Source organism: Trematosphaeria pertusa (genome assembly GCF_010094035.1).
Source record: "Trematosphaeria pertusa strain CBS 122368 unplaced genomic scaffold BU26scaffold_10, whole genome shotgun sequence".
In the NCBI taxonomy this organism is placed as follows: Eukaryota; Fungi; Ascomycota; class Dothideomycetes; order Pleosporales; family Trematosphaeriaceae; genus Trematosphaeria; species Trematosphaeria pertusa.
In genome coordinates this window covers 815926-840259 of record NW_022987221.1, presented here as the reverse complement: position 1 = coordinate 840259, position 24334 = coordinate 815926, and the positions used below count along the sequence as shown (strand labels likewise).

The 24334-nt window shown below is 53.4% G+C and overlaps 10 protein-coding genes across 10 annotated transcripts; 6 read left to right on the top strand and 4 right to left on the bottom strand.

Moving 5' to 3' along the window:
* Positions 1 to 95: 95 nt before the first annotated feature.
* BU26DRAFT_521121 (uncharacterized protein) lies at positions 96 to 1173 on the top strand. The gene is made up of 2 exons (XM_033829458.1): positions 96 to 901; positions 956 to 1173. The coding sequence occupies exons 1-2, from the start codon at positions 549 to 551 to the stop codon at positions 966 to 968; spliced, it is 366 nt and encodes a 121-aa protein (XP_033681684.1). The 5' UTR covers positions 96 to 548; the 3' UTR covers positions 969 to 1173.
* An 821-nt stretch (positions 1174 to 1994) lies between these two features.
* Positions 1995 to 3332, bottom strand: BU26DRAFT_576565 (uncharacterized protein; the record flags this gene model as incomplete). The annotated part of the gene is made up of 2 exons (XM_033834377.1): positions 1995 to 2093; positions 2144 to 3332. The coding sequence occupies 2 exons, from the start codon at positions 3330 to 3332 to the stop codon at positions 2071 to 2073; spliced, it is 1212 nt and encodes a 403-aa protein (XP_033681683.1). The 3' UTR covers positions 1995 to 2070.
* A 918-nt stretch (positions 3333 to 4250) lies between these two features.
* On the top strand, positions 4251 to 6434 carry BU26DRAFT_606885 (uncharacterized protein; the record flags this gene model as incomplete). Its single annotated transcript, XM_033835703.1, has 2 exons — positions 4251 to 4404; positions 4463 to 6434. 2 exons carry the CDS (start codon positions 4251 to 4253, stop codon positions 6046 to 6048), a joined length of 1740 nt encoding a protein of 579 aa, XP_033681682.1. The 3' UTR covers positions 6049 to 6434.
* Positions 6435 to 6607: 173 nt separating this feature from the next.
* BU26DRAFT_521119 (putative mitochondrial intermembrane space translocase subunit Tim10) lies at positions 6608 to 7463 on the top strand. Its single transcript, XM_033829457.1, has 2 exons — positions 6608 to 6803; positions 6940 to 7463. The coding sequence occupies exons 1-2, from the start codon at positions 6706 to 6708 to the stop codon at positions 7127 to 7129; spliced, it is 288 nt and encodes a 95-aa protein (XP_033681681.1). The 5' UTR covers positions 6608 to 6705; the 3' UTR covers positions 7130 to 7463.
* On the bottom strand, positions 7425 to 10087 carry BU26DRAFT_51079 (uncharacterized protein). The gene is made up of 4 exons (XM_033827259.1): positions 8573 to 10087; positions 7917 to 8516; positions 7563 to 7847; positions 7425 to 7514 (listed from the first exon to the last, which is right to left on the bottom strand). Exons 1-3 carry the CDS (start codon positions 9899 to 9901, stop codon positions 7599 to 7601), a joined length of 2178 nt encoding a protein of 725 aa, XP_033681680.1. The 5' UTR covers positions 9902 to 10087; the 3' UTR covers positions 7425 to 7514; positions 7563 to 7598.
* A 1408-nt stretch (positions 10088 to 11495) lies between these two features.
* BU26DRAFT_541736 (GPI-anchored wall transfer protein 1) lies at positions 11496 to 13089 on the top strand (the record flags this gene model as incomplete). The annotated part of the gene is made up of 2 exons (XM_033831609.1): positions 11496 to 11591; positions 11646 to 13089. The coding sequence occupies 2 exons, from the start codon at positions 11496 to 11498 to the stop codon at positions 13023 to 13025; spliced, it is 1476 nt and encodes a 491-aa protein (XP_033681679.1). The 3' UTR covers positions 13026 to 13089.
* A 194-nt stretch (positions 13090 to 13283) lies between these two features.
* On the top strand, positions 13284 to 14427 carry BU26DRAFT_541735 (uncharacterized protein). The gene is made up of 3 exons (XM_033831608.1): positions 13284 to 13994; positions 14052 to 14298; positions 14352 to 14427. Exons 1-2 carry the CDS (start codon positions 13335 to 13337, stop codon positions 14139 to 14141), a joined length of 750 nt encoding a protein of 249 aa, XP_033681678.1. The 5' UTR covers positions 13284 to 13334; the 3' UTR covers positions 14142 to 14298; positions 14352 to 14427.
* A 124-nt stretch (positions 14428 to 14551) lies between these two features.
* Positions 14552 to 15369, top strand: BU26DRAFT_532416 (NAD(P)-binding protein; the record flags this gene model as incomplete). The annotated part of the gene is made up of 2 exons (XM_033831097.1): positions 14552 to 14767; positions 14878 to 15369. 2 exons carry the CDS (start codon positions 14552 to 14554, stop codon positions 15367 to 15369), a joined length of 708 nt encoding a protein of 235 aa, XP_033681677.1.
* Positions 15370 to 15866: 497 nt separating this feature from the next.
* On the bottom strand, positions 15867 to 18799 carry BU26DRAFT_567024 (uncharacterized protein; the record flags this gene model as incomplete). Its single annotated transcript, XM_033833605.1, has 3 exons — positions 15867 to 17861; positions 17906 to 18287; positions 18351 to 18799. 3 exons carry the CDS (start codon positions 18797 to 18799, stop codon positions 15867 to 15869), a joined length of 2826 nt encoding a protein of 941 aa, XP_033681676.1.
* A 1378-nt stretch (positions 18800 to 20177) lies between these two features.
* BU26DRAFT_521114 (glycoside hydrolase family 31 protein) lies at positions 20178 to 23914 on the bottom strand. The gene is made up of 8 exons (XM_033829456.1): positions 23244 to 23914; positions 23097 to 23193; positions 22385 to 23041; positions 22298 to 22331; positions 22035 to 22248; positions 21908 to 21987; positions 21423 to 21857; positions 20178 to 21363 (listed from the first exon to the last, which is right to left on the bottom strand). The coding sequence occupies exons 1-8, from the start codon at positions 23676 to 23678 to the stop codon at positions 20259 to 20261; spliced, it is 3057 nt and encodes a 1018-aa protein (XP_033681675.1). The 5' UTR covers positions 23679 to 23914; the 3' UTR covers positions 20178 to 20258.
* Positions 23915 to 24334: the final 420 nt, after the last annotated feature.

The following is a 24334-nucleotide window of genomic DNA, read 5'->3' as shown; positions in this document are numbered from 1 at the left end:
TACGCTCCCTCCGGAGATCAGAAACAACGTCTACGAGTTATTGTTCAAGGGCGATAGCCCGGTGCTGCTGCTTGACGTAAAGAACTACCTCCAAATTCAACGAGAGCGCAGGGTCTAGATCTTAGCCTGTTTGGCGTCAACCGGAACATGCGGCACGAGATGCGCCAGGCGGTTCGGGGTGCCTTAGAAAGAGATATCCCACTCACCTTGGAGATGACCACCACCCATAGAAGAACCTCCTTTGGAAGCTTCCAGTCCTTGGAAAAGTGGCTTGGTATCCACTGCTTTCGCAGTTGCTCCACGGATCTTACCCTTTCATCGGAATGCAAGCCACCTTCTATCATTCTAAACTTCGAATTACACGGTTCCGCTTCTCTCCAGGATGTCCGGATCAACATCAAGCACTTATTTCGCCTTATTAGTGTCGAACGCATCCTAGATCCCGGAGTAATCTGCATTTCCGGCTTTCGTGCAAGTCGAGTGGGGGACAAAACTCCAGATCTCAGGCTTCTGTCGAATTAGGGGACCTGGAACGTCTTCTGTTCCTCATGGTATCCGACATACTCCTGGGGTGGCCGGAGAGAAAGCAAGAGGACTGCCCTGATATCTGGGTCTGTGGTCATGGGACCCTACTGGGAGCAATCTTCCCACAAAATGCTGAGAAGGCTGAGGAAGTTATGGGCAATACGAGACCTTCGCTGACGCAGACGGAGGTGAAGGCCATAGCCTATTCGCATGCCGAGAGAATCTTGGGAAGTATTGTCACGGATCAGGACGTCACGTATTTCTACTCCTCGTATTCTCGGACTAGAGGACCAGCGCCCTTCTCCCTGGTAAACATTTGGTGCAAATTGCTTCGCCGCCATTGGCCTAAATACCAGGACAGACGGGATTATCGCGAGTGCGTTTGAAAGGCTCCCAAGACCCATGGAAACCCGGCTAACCATCGCTGTAGGTATTTACCCTGAACAACACACTAGAGGTGGAGTGAACGACGCTCATCTGCCAGTCCGAGAGATATTATCCGTACAAGCATATGCAGCGCCGTATTCGGATATTACATGCGAGCTTAAGGCAACCTCCATCCGTTCTCCATACACGCCTTGGCTCTCTTTCCGACTTGGCACAGGGACACTTGTACTGAAACGTCCGTACTGAGACGTTCGTACTGAGACGTAAATGTAGATGGTAGCGAGACATATTCCAAGCCATTAGAGACACAAAGCTTCTTCTACTTTTGATTCTCAATCCAGTAGCTAGCGATATCAAACAATTCCTCTCCATTTATCGCCTATCGTTGACTCTTGCGTCTTTAACTTTCGCGCCTAATGTCAAGGTAAATGTGCAACTACTGAAGGGATAGTCATGTTGCGCTAGAGCGATAGCGGGTGAAGAGCGGTATCTTGTTCACACTCTCGCCTCAATCTAGACATGAAGCTACTACGCGTCATCGAGATTCCAAATGTTCATTTGGAGCCTACGAACCCAGGCGCCAACTCATTCCTGCTAAGTTTTCGCCTGAGATCTGAAATCTGTTTTATGATAAGCGGCTCGGGTAAAAGGCGTCTATTCTGAGTGTCAGGGATATCAAAATCCAGGCGCCAATGGCGCAATTCCTATCGAGAAGAGCAAACTCAACGCGACCACTTCCCCTACGTCACAACCACACGCTGTCCATCTCGTCCTTCCTGTAAGCTGTGGTCAAAATCTGTAAGGACCTCTGTTCTAGGACGGGCCGAGTGTTCGACATATATGTCATATTCGAGCTTAGAACGTTAATGTGCTTCTAGGGTGGTGCCCTGCAGATGAGGTAGCGTAGTTACATCAATCTAGTTGGCAAGATGACTCTGAGACTAACTTCCCTGCCCATTCCCCTAGTCCATTCTCTTAGTTAAGGCGCGTCCCGCCCATTTACTGTAATATGGACTACGATCCGCAGAATCACAGACACTAGCTAGTCCAAAATACAAAAAAGCTTCTCAATCAAAGCATATTCGCAATTTCGATACTGCGCTGCGCGCAACAAAAGTTTTTGGCCTTTGCTAAACGTGGCTCAGCTCGCCCATTTCATCATTGAGAAGGCGGCACGGAATCTGAATTGGTGTCAGTGCATCAGGCATCAACAAGGAGTCATTCCACTCACAGCTCTTGGCCCAATAATTATAATCCAATGCGACTCCAGGGTGACACAAAACGCGCCTCAAGTATCCGAGATAGTTGCCCAGCGAGCCGTCACAGTGCTGAGTCACCGGACTCTCAAAGGCGCTGGAATACCGCCACCCAAATCTCCTGAGCAGACTGAGCTCCTTCTCCCGCTTGTAAATGTCGTACAGCGTGCTGCGCAGGACCGGAGTGGGAAAAAGCCGTGTAGCGTCTGTGATTTTACCGAGGCCGTTCATCCAGAGATCGGGACACCGGTGATGCTTGAGATACGGATACTTACGCGCGATCTGGTGAAGGGCAATGAGCGCTTTGAGGCGGAGGGCCTTGAGCGAGATCGTGGTGGTGGTAGTGGATTTGCAGTCCTTTCCAGTAAGTTTGCGAGAGAGCGAGAAGCAGATGTTGACGTCCTTCTGGGGGACGTCTCCGAGTACACGGACGAGCTCCGTGATGCCGATAGAGATATCTGCCAGTTTCTCCGCTTCATCGGTCTCGAAGTGTAGTATGAGAGTCAAATGCCGGAGGCTTTGGGGCGCCCAAGGGTAACTACCCGATCGCCTAGTACAGACCCACTTCCGGAGGGCCTCGAATCCGTTGAAAGTTGTCTGGCAGGTGTCCGATGTCATTTTCACCCTGAAATGATTGTCCTGGAATAGAGGTTCGGCGCTGGTTCTAAGCTGGCGGTTCACTGCTAAAAGGGCCGGGCTGACTCCAGTGAGAGTTCCGCGGTCGATATCGATGTCGACGGTGGCATTGTTCCCTTGGGTGACGAGACGAGATATCAGATTGAGGGTCTGTCGAGGAAGGCTGACGAGTGTCGGCTTCGGTTCCACGAATGCGACGGATAATCCCCCAGACGCATCTTCGACCCGAAACTCCTTGCAACTATAATGCCACGAAAAGTCGGAGTCCTCCGTTGAAGAGCGGTATGTTACCCAGCCTCGTGATCCATCTCGAGCGACGAAAATGCCTTGTATCGAGCGCCAAAACTTTTTGAGACCCAGCACGTCGCATACAAGCGCCTCAAGCATTTGGTTCAGCCTGTCGATGCCCACTCCACCCTTGCTGCGGCAGTGGTAACCCCGGGACTGGGCTCGCGTTGGATGATAGATGAAGGAAATATCCAATTTGGGTCCGGGGCGTGCCCAAAGGACTTTCAGTAGGGAAAACATGGAGACTGAATCCCGCAAATCTGGACCATCTCCAGAATGGTCTCGAAATGCAGGCGACCAGCACTCCTCGCCGCATATGGCGCTTATATCGATCTTAAGGCTCCTGAGAAATTAACACTGTGCTCCTAGACCCTGCAGCCACCCGACCGCCGTCGAAGCATGTCCTACAGCTGAGAGATGCTTCGGGGACTTCCAGATGCTGAAAGTATTGTTGAAAAAGAGCCACGAACTTGCCTCGGCGTAAATCTGCCTGCACGTGAGAAACAAAGCGAGGTCCAACCCTATGCCGGATCGAGACTCCATTTTGCCCGGCCGTCCGTTCCAGATGATGATAGGACACGGCCGGTGGACTAATCACAGAGTAAGAATTCAGTACAGTTCTTCAAGGGGCTCGCTACCTACATCCCGATTCGCTCGTCGACGTACGCGGAAGTACTTCTCGAGGGGTTAGACCCGTATAGAGAAGATCATAGACTCGATTCCTTAGCTCGGGACTCAAGGTGAGAAAGGAGGGAGCATTCGGGTCAGCGGGTTTCGAGTGGCCCTTGGCGATGGACTTGATGCATGGAAGCGACGACATGTTTCGCCGCCGATCTGTGAGGCTGGTTGAGATTCTCAATAATTCGAGGAGTGAGGCAGCAATATTTTGGAGCGGCGATGGTACTTGTATGCGTGGGAGTATGTGGACCGTGCCTGCGTGAGTCACTGCTTCCAACATTGCTGTTCCCCGGCCGACAGTTATCACTCGAGGGGTAAGCCCATAGGGTCTGAGTCCTCATATTCCCCGGCTTGCACAGTAAGCTGTAGAGTGAAGGAGTAGGTAATACCTTCTGAATATTTAAGCGCGCCTGCTGGTACAATCTCGACCACCACACCCGTTCGCAACCCAACGGCGATTTCGAGACCCGTCTGTCCATCATGGAATCCTTTCCGCCAATCAAGTGCATCCCTAAGGGCGAGTCGAGCCCCGCGAATCCGAGCAGTGCATCGTTCCTCACACTGCCGGCCGAAATCCGCAACCACGTATACAATCTTATTTTCGAAAAGCAAGAGCCCATCATCATAATGGGGGGTTCTATTTCATATAACAAGCCGATAATCGAGGACGGAAGACTTGAAGACAGAATTAGCGTACTACCTGCCAGTCTTCTTGACATGTCGAAAGGTCTACCACGAGGCGGCCTCTACCTTATACACGAATAATTCGTTCGTGATAACGAGGACAGACATCGAGAAGTGCTGGTACGGCCACACCAGGGTTGAGCAGGCCATTGTTGCCGGGATATGGATGCAACAACTCCGATCACAGATCTTCATGCTGCCTAGAATCACTATCGGCTTGGATAAGATCTGCACCCCTAGCTGTGATACGACTCTTCTTCGCTTCGATGAATGGGATTTTGATTTGAGGACAGCCATGGATATCTTTCCTTTGATTAAGATTCTGTGGACAAATCCGGACCTTAAGATTGACGTCTCCATTGTTCACCCAAAGGGAGAGGCACACTGTAGATACCACCATTCTCGGTATCAAGAGACTGACATTCGGGTTGATGCATTAATGGCCGTTTTGGAGGCCTTTCGGCGGGATCGCTTGGACGTCAAGAAGTATTGGCGGTCCATTGACGAGATTCTGGTTCACCGCGATGGCTCCGGAGGTTCCGTGATTTATAAGAGCGCAATACGGTACAAGAAGACCAGGGCCGTCAAGCGTAACTACACGGCTTATGCTGCTGGAAACGGAGTGGCATTGTCGTTTGAGCTAGCCGACAAGGGGCAATTACTAACTCCCTATCCTATTCAGAAAGTCATTTACGACATGGTACTCTACGGTCCTCATCGGGAAAACTGGGTGTGTTTCGACTTGGATCAAAAGGTCTGTCACGGAGCAGATCCGCGGCTCCTAGGTGTGTGCTCCACTCATCGGCATCTCTCATACAGCTTCTGGACTGAGAATTGGGTTAAAGTCAAAATGACGACTCAACAGACCAGCACGAATTTCGCAAATTTCGAGGCACTAGAGAAATGGTGGTGCGTTCAGCGTTCGAACAGGGAAGGTCGGAGAGGGACAGTTGCAAGGGGTGAGCTCAAGCTGGAGCTTCAATTCGACGTCGCAGAAGGCTTGACGCTACGTCAGCTGCGTGTCGGTATCATCGATCTTCTGAGGGTCACTGCTCACCTGGATAGCCACACGCGAGGGTACTGCCGTGTGCATCTTACGTTCTCTCTCACAAAGGCGGGGCAGGAGGGAGAAGCTAGCAGCGAACACGATGTCGTTTGGAGAATTCCGCACCCGAGTCCTCGTAGCCCTGATAGCATTCAAGCGAAAGCACCCAGGCCAAGTGAACGAACAATGTCCAGCGGTCTGGATGAATGGGCTCGGCGAGGTGGTCGGTGTGCATGCGCGAGGGCTGAGTGCGTCCGCGGTATCATGATGCAATACTCTCCTTACTCAAAGAACGAATACAGAATCAGGAAGGAGTATATCGTGGGAGGCCTCGAGGGACGCACCGAGCTCGAGGAGGAGGAGGAGGAGGACGACGACGACAACCATAACGACAAGGTGAGGGATTGGAGCCTCCATCACGACTACTGGGATGATCCTGTCCCTGTTTCTCGGTACTATGACGGTACGCTAAGCCTATACATCGCTTACCTGCGACGCGTGGTGGGTGCGTCTGCCTGCTCGGATTATTGGGCAAAGAAGTGCAAGTAACCTGGTGCACTGATGGTAAGAGGCTTAAGGAGCTAATTGATGTCCAGACTTCGTGCTGCCAAATGAATAGTTGGGGTCTTTAGCCGACTGCTGCGACTCGGTTGGGAACGCATTCCTCGATATTTGGACATACGCAGGCTCTGAATGTCTGACAATGAGCACACATAAGGAGCTTTGGGAGTTTGCTACATATGACCATCAGTATCGTCATCTAAATGACAAGAACGCAATAGGAGATAAATACTTGTGATCGCGGAATAGTAGGGTGATGGATGGAACGAATCATGGCAGAATAAGACTGCGCGGAGCCGAGCGGAAATTAGGACACTCCAAGACTATTATGGACAATGAGACTGCCATTGCCCGAATTTTGATGCACAGGCGGAATTCACCCTAGGGAGAGCAGACCGTGGGAAGAGGTTCGAAGCCCGCTCCGAGGAAAGCCGCCGAGAGACGCACAGACCTCGAATCGCCCCAAGCTCCCGATTTCTTCAATCAACACCTCGAGCTCTTGCGCATCGTCACCATTCCAAACCATTCCGACAACAGCCCTTATACACGTGCTTTCCTTCCGCTCAACCGCATCCTACTGTCCCGGGCACATCCGGCCTAAATTTGCCTCAAGAACCCTTCAGAGAGCCCCAAAACCAAGTCAAAATGTCTTTCCTCTTCGGCCGCCAACCGCAAATCTCCTCGGAGCAAAAGATCGCTCAAGCAGAGGCAGAAATCGACATGGTGTCTGACATGTACTCACGGTACGCTCTCGCTCGCCCTCTTTACCATCCCCAGATCCTCATACCCAGTCCCGTCCAACCCCGTTCTGCTCCCCATGTCTCCATCAATCATTCCCCCAACGACATTCAAACGACCATTCTGACGAACGAGAGACAGCCTAGTCCAATCCTGCAGCAAAAAGTGCATCGACACCGCCTACCGCGAAGCCGACCTCAACAAGGGCGAGTCCGTCTGCCTCGATCGCTGCGTCGCAAAGTTCTTCGAGGTCAACGTCAAAGTGAGCGAGAAGATGCAGGGCGAGGCGCAGAACAGGGCTGGTGGCGGGGGCATGTTTGGTGGCATGTAGAAGCCGATTGGCGCTGTGAGGGCAATGGATGGCAGGTGGGGATGACATGGACGAGGCACTTTAGGACGAGGCATTGGAGTTGGAGAACACAGCATCTATGGAAGGAGATTCAGAATCCCCGCTTTATATTATCGGCGCATGACAGGTCGGCATGGCTCGATGGAATCTGATATTGTACAATACTTTTGGGTCGGTGGAATGGGTAGCGCCAACAACGAATTCAAGCAAACCGGTTCGCAATGAAGACGATGGTTACTCTCCTCCATATAGTCGGCTTCGGACATTCAGAGACGCAGAACATCTTCCCACGTTATGCTCCATAGTCCTCATCCCATACCAAACACTTTTCCGGAGAATCCGACGACGGTTATAGGCAATCTAGATGCTGTTGCCGCGATCAGTGTGAATTAGAGTGTGCAGTTGAGCCACATACCTAGCAAGCCAACATCGTGCCCTACCATACGTACAGCTACTCCGAAAGCGTAGCCATCCCGGAAGAGGAAGGCTGGTCCTCACTGCCAACCATCCCTGCATTCTTGAGCAACTGCTTGATCGCCTCTAGCGCCTCGGTATCGGAGTTCAACTCGGACAGCTTCTGGGCCCTCTTCAACGCAATCTCAGCCTTCTTCGCATTCAGCGCGGCGTCGCGGGCATGCTTCTTGGCCTCCATCGCCGAGATCTCTGCCTGCTTGCACGCGTCGACAGTCGCCAGAAGAGCCTGTGTGTTTTGCACCGTTAGCACTAATTCTTGCTGCATCAGCGAACGAAGGTGCAGGGTTTTACAAACCTCTGCAATCTGAAGGGCGCGGAGACGATATGGCGATTCCTCGGGCATTGTCTCCATGCGGTTCATAATGCTGTTGACGATATCGACGACGTTCGAGTGAGTAGCAGGCTCGGCTAGAGGTGACGTCATGTCGTGGCCGTCCGCATTCTGTACAGGTGCCTTCACCGTCTTAGGGGTTGTCACGGGTTGGCGCTCAGTGATCGCCTCGACTGGCGTTTCTAAGTTGACCTTCGCCGTCTCGGGAGTTGACACGGGTTGACGCTCAGTGACAGCCTCGGCTGGCTTTGCCAAGTTGGCCTTCGAGATGTTGGCAGAACTCCTAAAGCGACTCACGAAAGAGCTTCCTGGTACGGCGAAAGAGGACCGCTTTGATTGCTTGGACTCAGCCCTCGGAAGTTCCTTCTCAATGTGCTTGCCCTCGCGCCTGTGAAAGAAATCCCGGAAGCTACGCTTTGCTTGGACTTTAGCGGCGGTCATATTGTTGGGTTTGCTCTCTATGCCCTGCAAATGCTTGCTATCCTTGCTCTTGGCAGACTGCTCGGTGTTCGACGTCGACTCCACGACAGATTGTTTGCCGTATGTATTGAGAGGGTCAGGCTGCTACTCTAGGTATTAGTAACAATATCTACTGATGCCAGCAGAGTGACAGGAATTACCTTGCTGACTCCATGGATTGAGGTTGTCAACTCTATATCGGGAGCGCGCTCGTCGTTAGCGATGATGCCTCGGGCCGTTACGCTGGGCTTGGGAGCCTCCCGGGCGTTTCGCTTGCCGGCAGAACCACGCTCTAGTGGCGGCTTGGTTGCCTTTAGAGACTCCTGCGATTGTTGAACCGTAGGGCCAGACGTGCCTTGTGGGTCAACTCCAGCACTAGTATTTCCTGGCGGCCGTATGGATCGGACCGGGTTGGCCTTGACCGGTGTAGGAGTACAATTGGTGTCGACCTCGGGAGACTGGGATGTTCCAGACCGCAAGCCCATACGTAAAGATATCCTAGAAGACATCCTGGATAGCGTCTCCCGCGAGAAACGTCCCGCTAGCGTACTGACCTGGGCGGCCTCATCCGGAATAACCTCTGGGATCGGTGGGACCTCCGGGACGTCGCCCGCGTTACCCATCAGGACCTCATCTGCGTCTTCATGAATCCGCAGGACGGGACCGCCGCCGTGGAGATGAGGGTGCGGGAACCTCACACGCGTGCTCGACTCGAATTGTTGATGGCGCTCCTCGTCGATAGAAGATCCGGCCGCTTGGCTCCAGGTGTCGCTAGAGTCGAACGAGTTTTCGCGGGATCGGCGAGGAGGGTAGTTGTCTGTAGGCTCGATTACGCCATGAGCTTGAACCTGAGTTTCCTTGTCTTCCACAGTGTTAGCACCTTGAACTCCATATTGGTATTCAGAAAGAAGCGGTGTGGCTGCACTGCCAGAAGAAGAGAAATGAGAAGAAAAAGCGTAAGCTGATGCGTTAGTATCGAGCAATTGCTCGTTCGCGGAGGTTGACATGGCCTCTCCATGTCGAGACGCAGCGGTTGGAGTAGCCGATGCTGGTTGTCCCTGAGCGGAGAGTGGAAGGGAGCGGCGCTGAAAGGTGGTGCCGGGAGAACTGGACTGGGTGCCCCGACCACTCTGCTTGCGAGCAAGCGGACTGTCGATGGCCTCGTCATTGGCAGTGGTGATGGCGTGAACCTGTTGCTGGGAATTCACGTCTTGCGATAAGCGGGTATTCCACTCTTCAGGAGACGTCCAAGTGGGTGCGGCGCTGAGTCGATTTCCGGTGCTGAGTCGATTTCGAGCGGATCGTAGCTCCGGGCGGGTGGTTGTAATCTGTTGCTGGGAATTCACTTCTTGCGACAAGCAGGTGTCCCACTCCTCTGGTGGCGTCCAGTTGGATCCGGTACTAAGCCTGTTGTCCTGACGTCGCGATAGTAATCCTGGTGCTCCGCTGCCGCTGCTGCGGTTATAGCTTGCACCTGGGACCGCCTGCATTGGTGCTGAGCGGGTCTGCTCGGGTGTCACGTTTTCAGGCGAAAGAATCGGCCACTCTTCTTCTGACAACTTGCCCGCAACCTCGGCATCGATGAGTGTGCGTTGCGCCTTTGGTGGGCTTGCCGGGTTCACCACCTGCGCGATGGGAGGGCTTGGAAGCGGCTTGTCGCGGTCGGTAGGTGGGCTGACTCCTGTTTTCTACAGGGTTGTCAGCTTGTTTACTTTGGGCATCAGAGCGGCAGACTTACTGGGATAGCAGCTCGCTCTCTTGCTGGCGATTTGCTTGCTTCATAGACACGCTGCGATGCCATGGCCGGTTCGTTCTGAGATCGCGAAGGGAGCGAGGGAGCGGGCGCCTTGCGCGGGATCTTGGAGCTAACCGTAGCGGCGGCGTTGCGAAGCGGCTCAGGAGATCCCATAACGAGAGGATCGTTGGCTGGGGTCGCAAGCACTGCCGCACTAGACTTCTTAGATGAAAGAGTGGGCAATCTAGAGCCGGGCTGGCGTCGACTGGCGTCGGCGTCGTTGGGCGGGCTTGACATGGCGTAGAGATGTTGCGGCCTTACTCAGGCATGGGAGAAGTTGACGAGGGAAGTGAGGAAGCGGTCGCTGGTGCAGAGAAGAATTTTTGCAGCGCAAGTGTGGGTTATTAACCGGGCAACGCGAGCGCAGAGCGTAAACAACAGCGAAGATCGAGTGAAAGCGACTCAACAGAAATGAAAGCTTGGCGGAAATATCGTAGCTCTGGTGCTGTGTGCTGCTGCAGAGCCGAAAGATTGAGCAGTGAAAGGAAATGGTAAACCCCGTCCCCGTCCGCACGAGTGGAAACGAGAGATATGTTGACAGGAGCTGAAATGAAACGAGCACACGAATGAGGTCTATAAATTTACATTATACCTTTTAGATGCCATAACGGCGATACTGGGAGAAGCACTCTCGTTGCGCAGTTTCCTTCTCAAAGATTAACTGCAGTACATGCGTGGATGAAACCTCGCGGGAGCACCTCGCTCTTGCGGTAGGGAATTCTCCAGATCCCAGGGCTCGCCGTACACGTGAGTAAGATTAGCTTAGCGAATCAACGTCCTATTGTACGCACCCGCGAAGGCCTCCACGGTAGCTATTACGCACGTCGTTCTATCCGGAGAATTCCACACCGTGAGAGCCTCGCTCCCAGCAACGAGCATTCGCCCAGCCACTGCTATTTCTAGGGTTTACGGAAGCACAGCCAGTACGAAGCCGGAGAAAAGATGTCATTTTGACTCTGGAATTGGCCTCGCGGGGGGGGGGGGGGGGGGGGGGGGGGGGGGGGGGGGGGGGGGGGTTCGTCAGACATCGGGACCAGGGCGCTTTACGAACGTTGTGGGTTAGTAGATGGAACAAAGTTAAACTCTGTATCATCCATGGCTTTTGCCGTAGACAGATGAATGTATGTGGTGGATCATGAATAGGAAGGCATGGGGAACGATGAGGTGAAGTCGGTCCGGCTCGGCTCGGAGAAACACTAGGCGCCGAAAAGACACCTTGACGCGTCCGGTTAAGCTATTGGCAGCACCCCACAACGTCCCACTCTAGATTCCATGTCTTTTCAGCCAGGATGGAGAAAGACTACAAGCAGCTCAAGATGCAGCATGTCTCCGGACTTACCGGGAGCTCCCTCTTCGACGTCAACAGCGTCTCTCTAGCAATGCCTGTACCGTATATGGCTCGCGCAGCCTGCGTTATTCCCTACTGACGTCTTGATTAGTTGACTATCTTACTTTGGTCCGTTATCCAATCGCGCATGCGCCTGTTCACGCCATACACATCTGCCGCCTGCTTTGTCGATTTCCTGCTTAATTGCGGAGTCACGCTTGTCGCGACTACCCTCTACTCGTCCTCGCCATGGCTCCTAAACCTGCTTCTATTGCTCCCGGCAGCGTTCCTATACATCAGCTCCCCTCCGATGCCTATTAGACCGACCGCGCCGCGACCGCCGACGAAAGCTAGCGATGCGAGAAAGACCAGCCCCGATCCTCTACCCATGAAACCTTTCATCACGCACTACCGCGGCTCAATGATGGTGATAACGTGCATAGCTATATTGGCGGTGGATTTCCGTGTCTTTCCTCGGCGTTTTGCGAAAGTAGAGAATTGGGGGACATCGCTCATGGATATGGGCGTGGGTTCGTTCGTCTTCACAAATGGTGTGGTCTCCGTTCGGTCCTCCTTGAAAACACCGAGTGGAAAGCTTCCACCTCTGTCGATGCGCCTCGTCGCGTCGATGAGACATGCAACGCCGCTTCTTATCCTTGGAATCATACGACTTATCTCCGTCAAGGGGTTGGATTACGCTGAACATGTCACCGAATACGGCGTCCACTGGAACTTCTTCTTTACATTGGGCTTCCTCCCGCCCTTTGTTGCGCTGTTCCAGTCAGCATTCGCCCTTGTGCCGTCATATGCTGTTCTCTCCTACGTCTTAGCCGCATTCTACGAGCTCGCTCTAGATAAGACCAACCTCGGCGCGTTCATTTTGACCGCTCAGCGCACCGATCTAATCTCGAAGAATCGAGAAGGTATATTCTCGTTCTTCGGCTACCTTGCTATATTCCTCGCTGGCCAGTCCCTGGGCTCCTTCGCCCTTCCGAGGCAATCGCCTCCCCCAAAGAATGCTTCGAAAGCAACCCTGATCCGGCAATCTATCTTGGGCAGGCTCGTCATCTCCGCCTTCTTATGGACAGCTCTATTCTACCTGTCCGTCAGCTACTACGGCTTTGGTCTTGGTGTATCTCGACGACTAGCCAATCTGCCCTACTTCTTGTGGGTGTGTTCGTTCAACAGCTACCAAATCGCCATCTGTTGCGCCATCGAGACGGTTCTCTTTCCGAATCTGTATAAAGCGGCGACAAGGGAAGAAGAGAAGCAGAGGTGCAGAGATGCCACGAGCACTGTGTTGTTCTCTTTCAACCGCAATGGGCTCGTGGTCTTCTTACTGGCGAATTTGCTGACCGGGCTTGTCAATATGACTATGCCCACATTGCATATGAGTGTGTTTCAGTCAATGGGTATACTATTGGGCTACATTGCTGCGGTTGCGGGAGTCGCAGTCGCTTTAGATCGGCTGAATGTTTCTATTAAGCTGTAGAGGGACGCTCTAAAATGAAGCCTTTCCTCACCACTCGGCTCAATGTAAAAACCTATGCTCAGCGTTTTCACATCTCCTGGTATCTAAGAGTGTAAGCTATCGTGGAGAAGGGAGGGAGCTTGGTTCACCTCTCTCTCAGATGAAAAGGAGAGTGCTAGACCTCGGGAGAGAAAAGGCACACGTGATACCGCGTTTAGCGCGTTTTGTTGGCACGCCACCTTCGCGCTTTCCTTTCCACATCACCAATCAACTTCTCATCTCTCATTCTCCCTCTCGGAGCCTCACCGCACGCACACTAAAACAACCGCGATGTCTACGCCGCACGCAAAACGTCGCCGGCTGAACGAAGCCGCGAAGACACTCCAGAAGCCCTTCAAATCTCCCTTCCGCACGCCACTGAAGCCCAATCTGGGCTCCGACCCGCCGTCTTCCGACCCACCAGAGATCAGCACGCCAGCGGCCTCTGTCTTCGCCCCGCAGACCACGCCCCGCGTCACGAAGCCCCTCCTCGTCCCGCCGAATGTCGCGACGCCAACGCGCGCTCTCCAGAAGAAAGCGGCACTCTCAAAGCCCAGCCTCACCCGCGAAATCATGCAGCTCCGCAACGAGATCCAGATCCTGCAGCAAGCAGCCGCGCTCGCCACATCGAGCAAAGACGAGGACCTGCTGGTGCTGATCGAGCGCTGGCGGACCGCGAGTCGAGCCGTAGCTGAGGAGTTGTTCGCCAGTACGCGGGATAGGGTGAATAGGATGGGCGGCGTGGGCGCGTGGAAGGAGAGGGAGCGCGAGCAGAAGGAGTGGAGGCAGAAGCGGGAGATGGAGGAGTTTGAGGCGGAGAGGGAGGCGGAGCGGGAGAGGCTGGAGGAGGCGAGGGAGAATGGTCAGATCACGGAAGAGGCGTTTGAACGGTTCGAGGAAGGTGAGGAGAAGAAAGAAGAGGAGGAGCGCTTCCAGTGCGCGGACGATGATGTGAGTTAGAAATGCTAGGTTACCGTGTTTGCTTAGGATGATGCTGATGTGTTACAGTCCTTTACGATGGATATGATGCTCAAGACGCTCAATATCAAACTGGAGCTCATAGGATATAATAAGGAGGCGCAGCGATGGGACGGATGAGGGTTACATGCCAAAAGGTTGGCAGACAGCGAAAGAGCTGGCATAGAGGCCCGACAACAAGTTGGATGAACGGGCTGTCCCCAAATCACAAGGCGAACATATCTAAGTTACAGACATCTTGGACGCGGTCAGCAATTAGGCGAAAAGAGATTCATAGGTATTTCCCATCTACAACTTCCGTGCTCGTACTCCTAGCTGACCACAACACAGAGAAAAGTCCCACTAGCAAGCTTATATAGATACCCAAATGAAACATGCAATCTGGGCTTCTAGGCTTTGCACCCCTACCAGAAGTATAACTTTTACGTAGGACCTCTTCCCATGACGTCACCATGCGACGTCAAACTTCTACATCTGAACGTGATCAATTTCTTCGTCTCTGCACAGATCCACCGGACCCTTCGCCCAAAATGTCTTTCGCAAACCAGAAGGTTGTAATAACAGGCGCCAGCATGGGCATCGGCGCCGCCATCGCACGCCGCATAGCCCACGAACAAGCCAACCTCATTCTCTTCGCCCGTTCCGGCGACAAACTCAACGCCCTCGCCGACGACATAGGAAAAGAGGTTGGAACGGACACCATCAAGGTCTTCACCACCGTTGTGGACGTGTCGGATCACCGCGCCGTCTCGACTGCCATCGCAAATTGCCCGTGAAAGAAGCAGGACCGATAGACGTCCTAATCAACAACGCGCGCCTCGCGTTCGGTGCTCCCGCTGCATTCCCAGACCTCAAGAACGAAGACATCATCACGATGGCAGGAACGAATGTGAACGGCTTGATATTCACCACCTACGCCGCGCTGAACGAAGGCAAGATGAAAGAACGAGGCCGGGGCACGATATTAAACATAACGTCCACCACCGCGCTCGAAGCACCGCCCTTCCCCGGCGAAGCGGTCTACCATTCCAGCAAAGCGCTCCAAGAAAGTTTTACAAATGCTCTGCGCAATGAGCTTGTCGGGACTAATATCAAAGTTCTTGCGCTGAGACCGGGTGTCGTGGCGACGCATTTCCACGAGCAGAGGGTGGGGTTTGATAGGGGGATGTATGAGGAGTTCATCGAAGGATATGAGCCATTGGTTGCTGATGATGTGGCGGAGGCGGCGGTGTGGATGCTGAGGACGAAGGAGAGGGTGAGCGTTAAGACGCTGGATGTGGTGCCTACTGCGCAGAGGAGTTTGCCGGTTTTTGATCGGGCCTGGAATGAGAGGAATGGGGTTCGTTGAGATATTACTAGTTGCGGCGAGAAGAGCGAGGGCTCAGCAATCATCGCTGCCCGTGAAGAAGAGTAGAGCCCTTGCCTACACATGGAAATTCCAAGAGAGCACTCCTGTTGTAGGCCCGACTTTGTTGGCTGATGGCTTCGTTGACAGCTACTGCCATTCGGGAACGAGGTTCCGCCGGTGATGATACAGTGTGGTTTCCTGTTCAGAGTCCCGAACTACCACGTTTCCCGAGGTCTCTAATTCTTCAATATGCGGGAGAGACAATGATTCAATGCCGTAGATGGAGAAAGATATGTGCCATCAAATCTCATTCCTCACTCAGACCGTTGAAAAACCTCAGGAAGGACTTCCCATACTTTGTGTCTCAGCCTCCTACCCAAACTGCGGAGGGAATGTGGTTGTACGCCAGCATCTTCGGAGGTAGCGAGGCAACGGGCCCCTTTTTGGGTGGAGAGGTCGAGCCGGGTCGCTGCTTGCAGACGGCTCATTAAAGGCCATCAGGACCAGCCCAACATTCTCCAAAAGAGGGAGGTCTGAAATTTCCGCCTCTCCGCTATTTCGCGCAACCGATTTTGCAGATGCACTTTCTTGTCCGGTTCCGTCCAGAATATCGTCTGGATTGCTTCATCGACAGTGAGGATCCTTGTGTCGTCGAGATTAAGGACCTCTATATTCGGATCAGCACCAGCCTCAAGGAGGGTCTCTATCACGTCGCCCCAAGCAGACTTGATGTGTGATGGGACCCCTAGGTTCGCGCAGCAAGACCTCAAGAAGAGACTCCAGACGGTTTGTCCCTCGTAGATGTGCATCTGTTGGTTTGGATTCGCTCCGTGTTCGAGAAGCGCCTTCACCATTCCCTTATCGACATTGGATGCCTCGTATTGGACGCGGTATGGCAGTTCCGCGGGAGTCCTTCTCCTAGGTCGCAGAGCGTAGTCAAGCAACGGCCGACCACGTTTAGATGCTAAAAGTGCGGGATTGGCGCCGAGCTTTTCCGTCACGTAATGAACTAGGTTGGATTGGATTGCTAGGCCCAGAAACGTGTTCTGACCGTATTCCTCGAGGAACTTGGAGTTGCTAGGGACTTCTCTCACGTTAGTCCAGTGCTTTCCGAAGCCCCAAGCCCTTGCATGTGTGATCATGACCGTGTCGAGCTCATCCAGGATCGCAGAGCCGCGATATTGACCTCGTATATCTAATTCGTGCGAGTAGTACATGATCTCATCAACCGTACAGAACAGGGGGTTCTGTAGAGATTCCTGGTGAGGCGAGGCTGGGATGGACTTTGCGAGAGCGAGAGTGATGTCGCACAAGGAGGCAGTAGCATCGAATTCAGAGCCGGCCTTTCGGCGTAGGTATTCGTAGTTGTTGTTTCGAAGGAAATCCCTTACCGTCCTATGGAGGAAATCCACTTGATAATACATGAACGGTACGTATCGGTAAGTGTTGGTGAAAGCGTCCTGAATTGCAGTACGTTGCTCGCCAATGTCGGTGACTTGAAGTAGATCGCGACAGCGGCTGTTGAGCAGTATCCTCCACTTCTCGTAATATTGCCGTGCTTCGTCGAAACCCAGAGGCGAAATACTGCCAACGATGGCAAAGTGCGGATCTCGTGCCTCTTCGAGGAGAAACTTGAAGGCAAGCACCGGCAGTGGACGCGGAGCTTCGACTGCAACAAGGAATATCTTTGCGGCCTCCTCCACATGGAATTTTTCAATTCTGTCCAGGATATCTTCGAAGTACTTCTCCAACTCCCGGGGGAATTCATTCAGCCTGCGTAGTAGAGAGGAGTAGTCTTCCCTGCCCTTGATGTCGTTCAACAGATCTCGGACCACGAGGAAAACCCAGAGCCATACGCCCTGTGCTCTGTCTACAATTTTCGGGACAAGCTCGGCGCATTGAGGCTCTCGTGCACTTATTTCCTTGAAGCCTTCGCTCTGTGCAAGCAGATCATCCACGTATATCTTCATGTCGGTGATTGTAAGCTTTTCCATCGCCACTTGATGGCGGAGTCCCTCGAAAGCTAGTAGGAAGACATTCCAAGGCCGACTAGATACGCAAATCTTGATGTTAGGAGATGTCGAAAGGCGTCGGAGTAGATCGATAAGCTCTTCAGGATTGACATCATGGTCGTCATCCACACCCCCGTACTCGTCGAGACCGTCGATGAAGAAACAATACTTTGCGGAGAGCGGACAGCCGGTTCCACGTGACGCCTTCCCCAGTGCTTCAAAGAGCTCCTTGCGTGTCCACGGTTCCTTTGCTAATCGATCAGGGAAGTACTCCAGGATGAGCTTTGGAGATGCGACCAATACTTGGTATAACAGACTCTGGAGCAACCCGACCTGCGATTTTTGCATACGCAAGCCTGCAGCCCAGAAGAAGTATGATGCTGTCACCAACATTTGAGGTCCGGCCCAGGTCTGTAATGCATCCCTGGTCCTATAGTGGTCGCAAACATATTTCATAAGCGTTGATTTTCCGCTCCCAGCCTATCGTTGTTAGGATTATATTCTCGCTTGGAAAACTCACGCACCTTGCCCTTGACCCAGTACATATTGCTATCAGATTCCAGCCATTCCATGAATCTTGTCTCCGGCCGCTGAAATATCCAATTGAGTGTCTTCTTGTGGGCTTCTTTGATCATGTCGTGTCGCCGCTTCATAGAATCAAACATCAGACCCTCAAGAAAGTTCTGCTGCCTCACTAAATTCTCAGCCTTCTCTGCGAATGCGACGAGCTTAGGGGTAATTTTGTCCACGCTGGGGCCATTTGTGGTTGCTGAGCTTGAGGTATCTCCTAGGAGGTCAATAAGTTCTCCCCTGAGGTCATTGAGTGTAGCGCCGGTATTGATTTTCAGAGCCTCCGTCTTTCTATCCAGTGCCTGAATTGCGGACAAAAGTTCCGATTGACTTGTTCTTTGCAACCATTAGCATCCGAGTCTAGCTAGGACGGATCTGACATCTCTTCGATGGACTTACTGTTGAAGCATAGCCGATATCCTATGCCTCAATCGTCGGTCAATCTCGAGCATTCTTCGCTGCAGGTCCGCAATCTCTTTCCTCTGCCCGGCGCCCTTCAGCGTGTTCTTGAGCGTCCTCAGACCGCGGCGACGAGCATTAGCCGGGACTTTCAGCTCCTCCAACATGCGCAATAGCCTCTTCGCCAAAGCTTCGCACTCCGTGGCCAAACGCTGTATTGCTGTCGCGTTGCTTGATGATAGTTGCTGTTGGCATTGTGCCACAGTTTTTTTGGCCTCATCACATAAAATCGCCACGTCTTCTGTGATGATTTCGATCTCGCGGTGTTCTGCTCGTACCCCGTGGACCGAGTTGTATACCTCTTTCCCTTCATTAATGAGCTGCAAGGCAAACTCCACGAATTGGCCAATGTTGGCAGCGATGCCGAGAACTGCAAACGCCTCAGCCATGAGTTATGTAAGGTGAGGCCTGGAGGCCTTTGGTGACCTTTGCTGCCTCGAAGGACTGCTTCGTTGTCGGTGGTGGTAGGATTGACGCTTGAGCTGTCAGGCTGTGGCAGGGTTTGCGTGGGAAGAGCTGATCGCCCGGGTGGGGGCGGGGACGGAGCTGAAACCAGCCTTCTAGCGCCACTCTGAGGCCCGTAACTTTTCTGTTATCCATCAGCCCATCTCCAGGTGCACATCCGCAATACGCTTATTCTTCTCTGAACAAGAGCTGTTATTGATAGGAGCCTCCTCTGGAAGCGCGCGATACAGAGCGCCGCCATCTACGCGGAGCCGGACAGCCTTCCGACCCGAGAAACGAAGATGAAGAACATCAGGCGGGAATTCCACCGAGTTGGGCGACGGCCAGCCTTTTTCCAGCAAGAACCTCCTCCTCCAGCGAGGTTTGACGAGGACGAGCACCGGCCGCTTCTAGGATCTCGTTCGGACACGGAGATACCGTATTGGGGCGACGACCGCTGGTGGGTGCGAAAGTGTGGATGGGTGCGTAAATTTGTGCACGGAATCAGTCGCTGGATCTCGCGATGCTGGCGGCCACAAAATGCGGCGCTCTCTCCCCGGCCGATATTGCCAGTTGAAGCGTAGAGGAGGCAAGAGGCAGGAAGTGACATCACCTGCTGAAGGGCTTCGGGCTCCCTGTTACGAAGTGCGAGCTTGCTGCTTGGAGCGTCGGAGCGTGGGAGCTGAAGAACCGCTGAAAGTAACGCGCGGTCGAAGAAGAGGTGGGGGATTATGGAGGTGTGTCGGTTCAAACCAGGCGACGGACGTGGAGACAGGAGCAGGCAGGAGCGAGCGAGCGAGCGTCAACCTGGCCCAATACTCCAACACATTGAAGAATTCGAAGAGCGCGGCAATTTCTAGATTCCAAAACACCACGCTGCCCTTCCCCAACCGCACGCCACCGTCACACCTACGACACATGCGTATGGGATTGCCGGGGAGCAGGAGAGCGGGACGCCGTTCCCATGGAGGATGCGTGTATAGACGCAAGCTTCGGTCAGTTAGACGGCAACTCGTCCGACGACTGCTTCAAGGGATGAAGTGGGCGTCCACATCAGCGAGCCTGCGCCATGTTGGACCGCCTTCATGAAGAAAGAGTGTGAAACGTGGATACTCCCGCCGATGCAGAGAGTGTCCAGCCTAGCAGTTCATTACAGCTCAGCACCAAGATGATTCATGGGAACGCGGACATTGCTCTAGCTCGGGTAGCGAGCGATCGCGTGCGCTGCGCGTGGCACGCAACGGAGGCTACATATTAGCACATATGGCGAACGCAAAGCCGATCGAAGCGAGGCAGAGTGACGATTGCAAAATCGAGTCATCAACGCTATCATTATACTCTCAATGAGCGCAAGCCTCCTGCTCAGCCCAGCCCCAATATGTCTTCACCGGATGAGAAGCGGGCCTACTGCCAACTCAACGTCCAGCTCCCCTTCCACGCGCCCCCCCTCGTCAAATCATTCAACCCCGTCAGCTTCAGCACGCCCGCATCCCCATCATAATCTACCTTGCTCTCATCCACCGTCTCCCCATTCAACTTGATACTCCCGCAGCCATCAAAGACACCGAGCACCGTCACATTACCCAACGCATTGCTATCCGCATAGTCGCCCGTAACATTCGCCTTCAACTGCCCATCCGTAGCCGCGAACTGTATACTCAAGGTAGCGTTCGGTTCGAGCGAGATACCATCGTCGACGTAAAGCGAACCCGTTGCGTCACCGTCGTCGGAAAGCGCGACGACGAGTCCCCAGGGATTGTTCCGCGATTCCGTCGTCGTGTAGCCGGGTTCTTGCAGCGGCAGCACGGAGCCGCCGCGGATGAAGACGGGGATGTGGCCTAAGGGTGCGTCGATAGTTGTGTTCACGCCAGCCTGCGCGTCGACCCTCTCGCCAGTGTACCAGTCGTACCAGCACTCCCCGTCGATCACACCGGGGAAGACGCCTTTCACGGTGTCGGCCTGGGGTTCTAGTACCGGTGTCACGAGGATGCTCGGACCGAGCAGGAACTGTGTATCTACGCCTGCGAGCTGCGGCTCGTTGGGGAACTCCCACGCTAGGGCGCGCATGACGGTGCTGCCTGTAGTAGAAGCTTCGTGGAAGAGCGTGTACATATACGGCAGCAGACTATACCGGATCTGCATAGCCGCCTTTGTAGCGCTCGCCACACTGGCCCAGCGGAACGGCTCTTGAGGAATGGCGCTAAGCACATTGTGGTTGCGGTAGAAGGGGAAGAAGGCGCTCAACTGCATCCAGCGCGAGCACAACTCATAGTCCGTGTTGCCGTTGAAGCCACAAGTGTCCACGCCAAACATGGGGATGCCGAAGAGCGAGAAGGATAGAGCTTGCGGGATGGAGAAGTACATGTAGTACCACTTCGAGGCGTTGTCGCCGCCCCAATGGCCTGCCCATTTACCGGAGCCCGCGAAGGTGGAGCGGCCGATTATAAAGGGGCGTTTGGTAGGGAATACGGAGAGGAGGCCTTGGTAGGTTGCGTTGAGGATCTGGTGTCTGCGCAGCTCAGTTAGCTAAAGCCAGTCTCGAAAAGGGAGAAGGAAGGCAATGCTTACCCCCAGACGTTATGGACGTCGTACTCTTGCATGCCGTTCGCGTGCGTCGCATTTGGAGCAACAGCATGGACTGCCAGGTCGCCCTGCACGTGATCTATCACATATGGTGGATGGTCCACGTTCCTCTGGCCGGGTGTAGGGGTAGTTCTCAAGTAGCTCGTTGTTGTGGAGCTGGTAGGTCCCGCTTCAGTGCTCGTAGCCGCAGCCTGGCTCGACGATGCTGACGAAGCGGAAGCAGCCTCGGTAGCGTTCGTGATGTTGAAGCCTTCGGGATAGTCGTAGATGACGTTTCCGACCTCGCCAGGTAAGGCGAAGGGTGGGTGCACAGGATTCATAGTGACGTTGCCAGTACCGCACGAGCCGACGCAGAAGGAAGATACTTCACTCATATCGACCCAGAAGCCAGAGTAGGGGACTTCTTTGTACCATTCGACCCTGAAGGGATTAGCTTTGCGACGGTTAGGGTCAGCTAAATCGACACTCACATTTCGTGAATCCACCAGCTCACGCCGTTTGGAGACATCCAATCAGGAAAGACGGTATACCCAGGCCATACAGCCCCAATCTGCTGCTGTCGGCATCGAAGAAGACGGGACGCAGAACGGAACTTACGTATTGACTGCCATCCGGGTTGGTCATGAATGAACCGGATGCGTTGCCTCGCGTATATGTATCGTATGCATCACTAGCATTTTGGGGGTTGGGGATGTAGATTGCAGAGTCGACGATTGGAACAAAGTGCTGGTTATTACCGTGGAGGTAGTCGAAGAAGTCCTTGACGCCCGACGGTGGGAAGGTCACCGGATCTAGAGTGAAGTCGCGGTATCTGCTCCTCGGTCAATACCCCCTGGGCTAGCTATTTTAGTAAGACTTACTGGTCCATGTAGTCGATATCAAGCCAAACAGTTTCTGCATTATTTGATTAGCAATGGGTTTACTGAGGGAATGGAGGCTTTACATACCAAGCGGAATATCAAACTCCTTGAACGAATCAATGATTTCCCTCAACTCCGTCCAATTTTGGTAACCCCACCGACACTGGTGGAACCCAAAGGACCAATACGCTTGCATAGCTGGCAAACCAATCGCCGAAGTCTGATACTGCTTCGTCACTTCCGGCTGGCTGGGGCCGTCGAAGAAGAAGAGGTCAATGCTACCTCCTAGTGTCCTCCATGTGATATTCTCTGGTTGCAGCTTCACTTCCTGGCCGTGAGCGTTTCGAAGATAAACACCATGAGAGTAAGACTCGTAGTTGGAACCACCGTGACCATTGCCTCCGTATCCACGCTCGTCGATCTCAGATTTCTTCACCAGCTTCTTCCTACCTTCGCTGTCCGTCTCGAAGTACCGGGTGTCGAGGTAGAACGGGTGGCTTCCGTAGATGTTCCTATCGATCGGGTCACCTACGTCTGCAGCGTAGATGGTGGCTGTGAGGTTGTGGTTGAGCCTTAATCCATGAATGCGCTCCCCAAGGCCATAGAGGTTATAATCACCGGGCAAGTGCGAGACGAACTCGATGAATTGATCTTCGTAGATCAGTTTCATGTTCTCGGTCGAGAAGATGGTGTCGCCGGTAGAGTGGCGCGTGACGCTGAACCAGAAGGAGGGTTTATCGTCCCCTAGCATACCAGTTAGTCACAAGCCTTCGAGAGACTATACATGCTAGTGGCTCACAGTCGAATTCAAGATCAATGTCTCCGTAGGTCGAATCTGGCTTCGGGCGGGGAATGAGCTCTTCAGGCAAGATGTACCAAGACGAGTTCGATGAGTCCTGCTAGGGTGAGCATGTATCCCCACCGTGTCTGAGCACCTAATACTTACGACGTTCGCGGGACTGATGTTAATGACCAGCCTATTCGCGGCCTGATACTCCACCTTCAGATTCAAAACCTCCACGTCAGTCCCATAGACATTACAGGGCTCTCCAGCGAGCGTCAAGATCGCGCTCAAGCCATACTCGTCCTCTTGTACATGCGATGCCTTGTATCCAGGGCAGACATCCTGAGGATCGGCGGCTTGTGGGTCTTCGATATTGGGCAGGACATTCGCTCCCTCGTCGGCGGATGCTGGTATCGTAAAGACGGAGCGGTAGGTGGTCGGCGTGCCGCTTATGTCTACTATTCCAACTGTTACCGAGGACGATGGCTGGGCGGTGGGTCCTAGTCCATCTGCTGAGTTCGAAGTCGTCTGCGCACTCGTCAACGTCTGGAAGGACGACAGCAAGGAAGCAGCTGTTAGAAAGCTAGTCCTCGCCATGATGGCCCAATTGCTCAACTCTCCCACGCGTAGGGCCCGATGTTCATTCAGGGAACCTCAGCTCTGCGCGCGGTTCAGCAGGGAGGTCAATTGAAAGAAGAGAAGCACAATTCCAGGGCTGACGTCCATTGCTGGGGGGAAATGGCAAAATATACCTCCCATAGCGCGGAATACGGGCATGGAACCGGATTCTCTGGCGCGCACAAGCTCTGCCGCCCAGCTAAGATCCCCGCAATATGCCGACAGAAAAAAATGACGATGGCCAGGAACAGCAGCAGGGAAGAGAGGCGCAGGGTGCATAAGCGAACAAACCGGGTCATGGGCTCGTACTCAACGGGACGATACCTGCCTGTTAGAGCGTAGGCGGAAGACATGAGCTGTTGTTGGACCGGATGAGGGTGCGATTGAAAGAACCATCCACCCGGCTCCTATGGGCGGCAAGGCACGCGATCCGTAAGAAGCTGTTCGTGTCGCCTACACGTGCCCTTAATATTACTATAGAAGATAGAGTAACTATGAAATAACTCTTTAGCTTTAGAACTTAGCGTAAATACTACAACTCTAATAATATACTTTATTATCGAATTACCTATATTATTAAACCGCCTAAAAATACTAAGCTCTTACTAAATACTACTATCTCTATTATAAAGCTC

Bases quoted from the DNA above. Each gene is read 5' to 3' on its own strand.
- BU26DRAFT_521114 (XM_033829456.1), bottom strand. From the start codon at position 23,678: ATGGCGAGGACTAGCTTTCTAACAGCTGCTTCCTTGCTGTCGTCCTTC. The intron at 22,332-22,384 runs GTATGTAAAGCC...CAAATAATGCAG, and splicing joins GGAGTTTGATATTCCGCTTG to AAACTGTTTGGCTTGATATC. The intron at 22,249-22,297 runs GTAAGTCTTACT...ACCGAGGAGCAG, and splicing joins GATATCGACTACATGGACCA to ATACCGCGACTTCACTCTAG.
- BU26DRAFT_51079 (XM_033827259.1), bottom strand. From the start codon at position 9,901: ATGCAGGCGGTCCCAGGTGCAAGCTATAACCGCAGCAGCGGCAGCGGA. The intron at 8,517-8,572 runs GTAATTCCTGTC...TACCTAGAGTAG, and splicing joins CAATCCATGGAGTCAGCAAG to CAGCCTGACCCTCTCAATAC. The intron at 7,848-7,916 runs GTTTGTAAAACC...CAAAACACACAG, and splicing joins GCGCCCTTCAGATTGCAGAG to GCTCTTCTGGCGACTGTCGA.
- BU26DRAFT_541735 (XM_033831608.1), top strand. From the start codon at position 13,335: ATGTCTACGCCGCACGCAAAACGTCGCCGGCTGAACGAAGCCGCGAAG. The intron at 13,995-14,051 runs GTGAGTTAGAAA...GATGTGTTACAG, and splicing joins TCCAGTGCGCGGACGATGAT to TCCTTTACGATGGATATGAT.
- BU26DRAFT_521121 (XM_033829458.1), top strand. From the start codon at position 549: ATGGTATCCGACATACTCCTGGGGTGGCCGGAGAGAAAGCAAGAGGAC.
- BU26DRAFT_521119 (XM_033829457.1), top strand. From the start codon at position 6,706: ATGTCTTTCCTCTTCGGCCGCCAACCGCAAATCTCCTCGGAGCAAAAG. The intron at 6,804-6,939 runs GTACGCTCTCGC...AACGAGAGACAG, and splicing joins GTGTCTGACATGTACTCACG to CCTAGTCCAATCCTGCAGCA.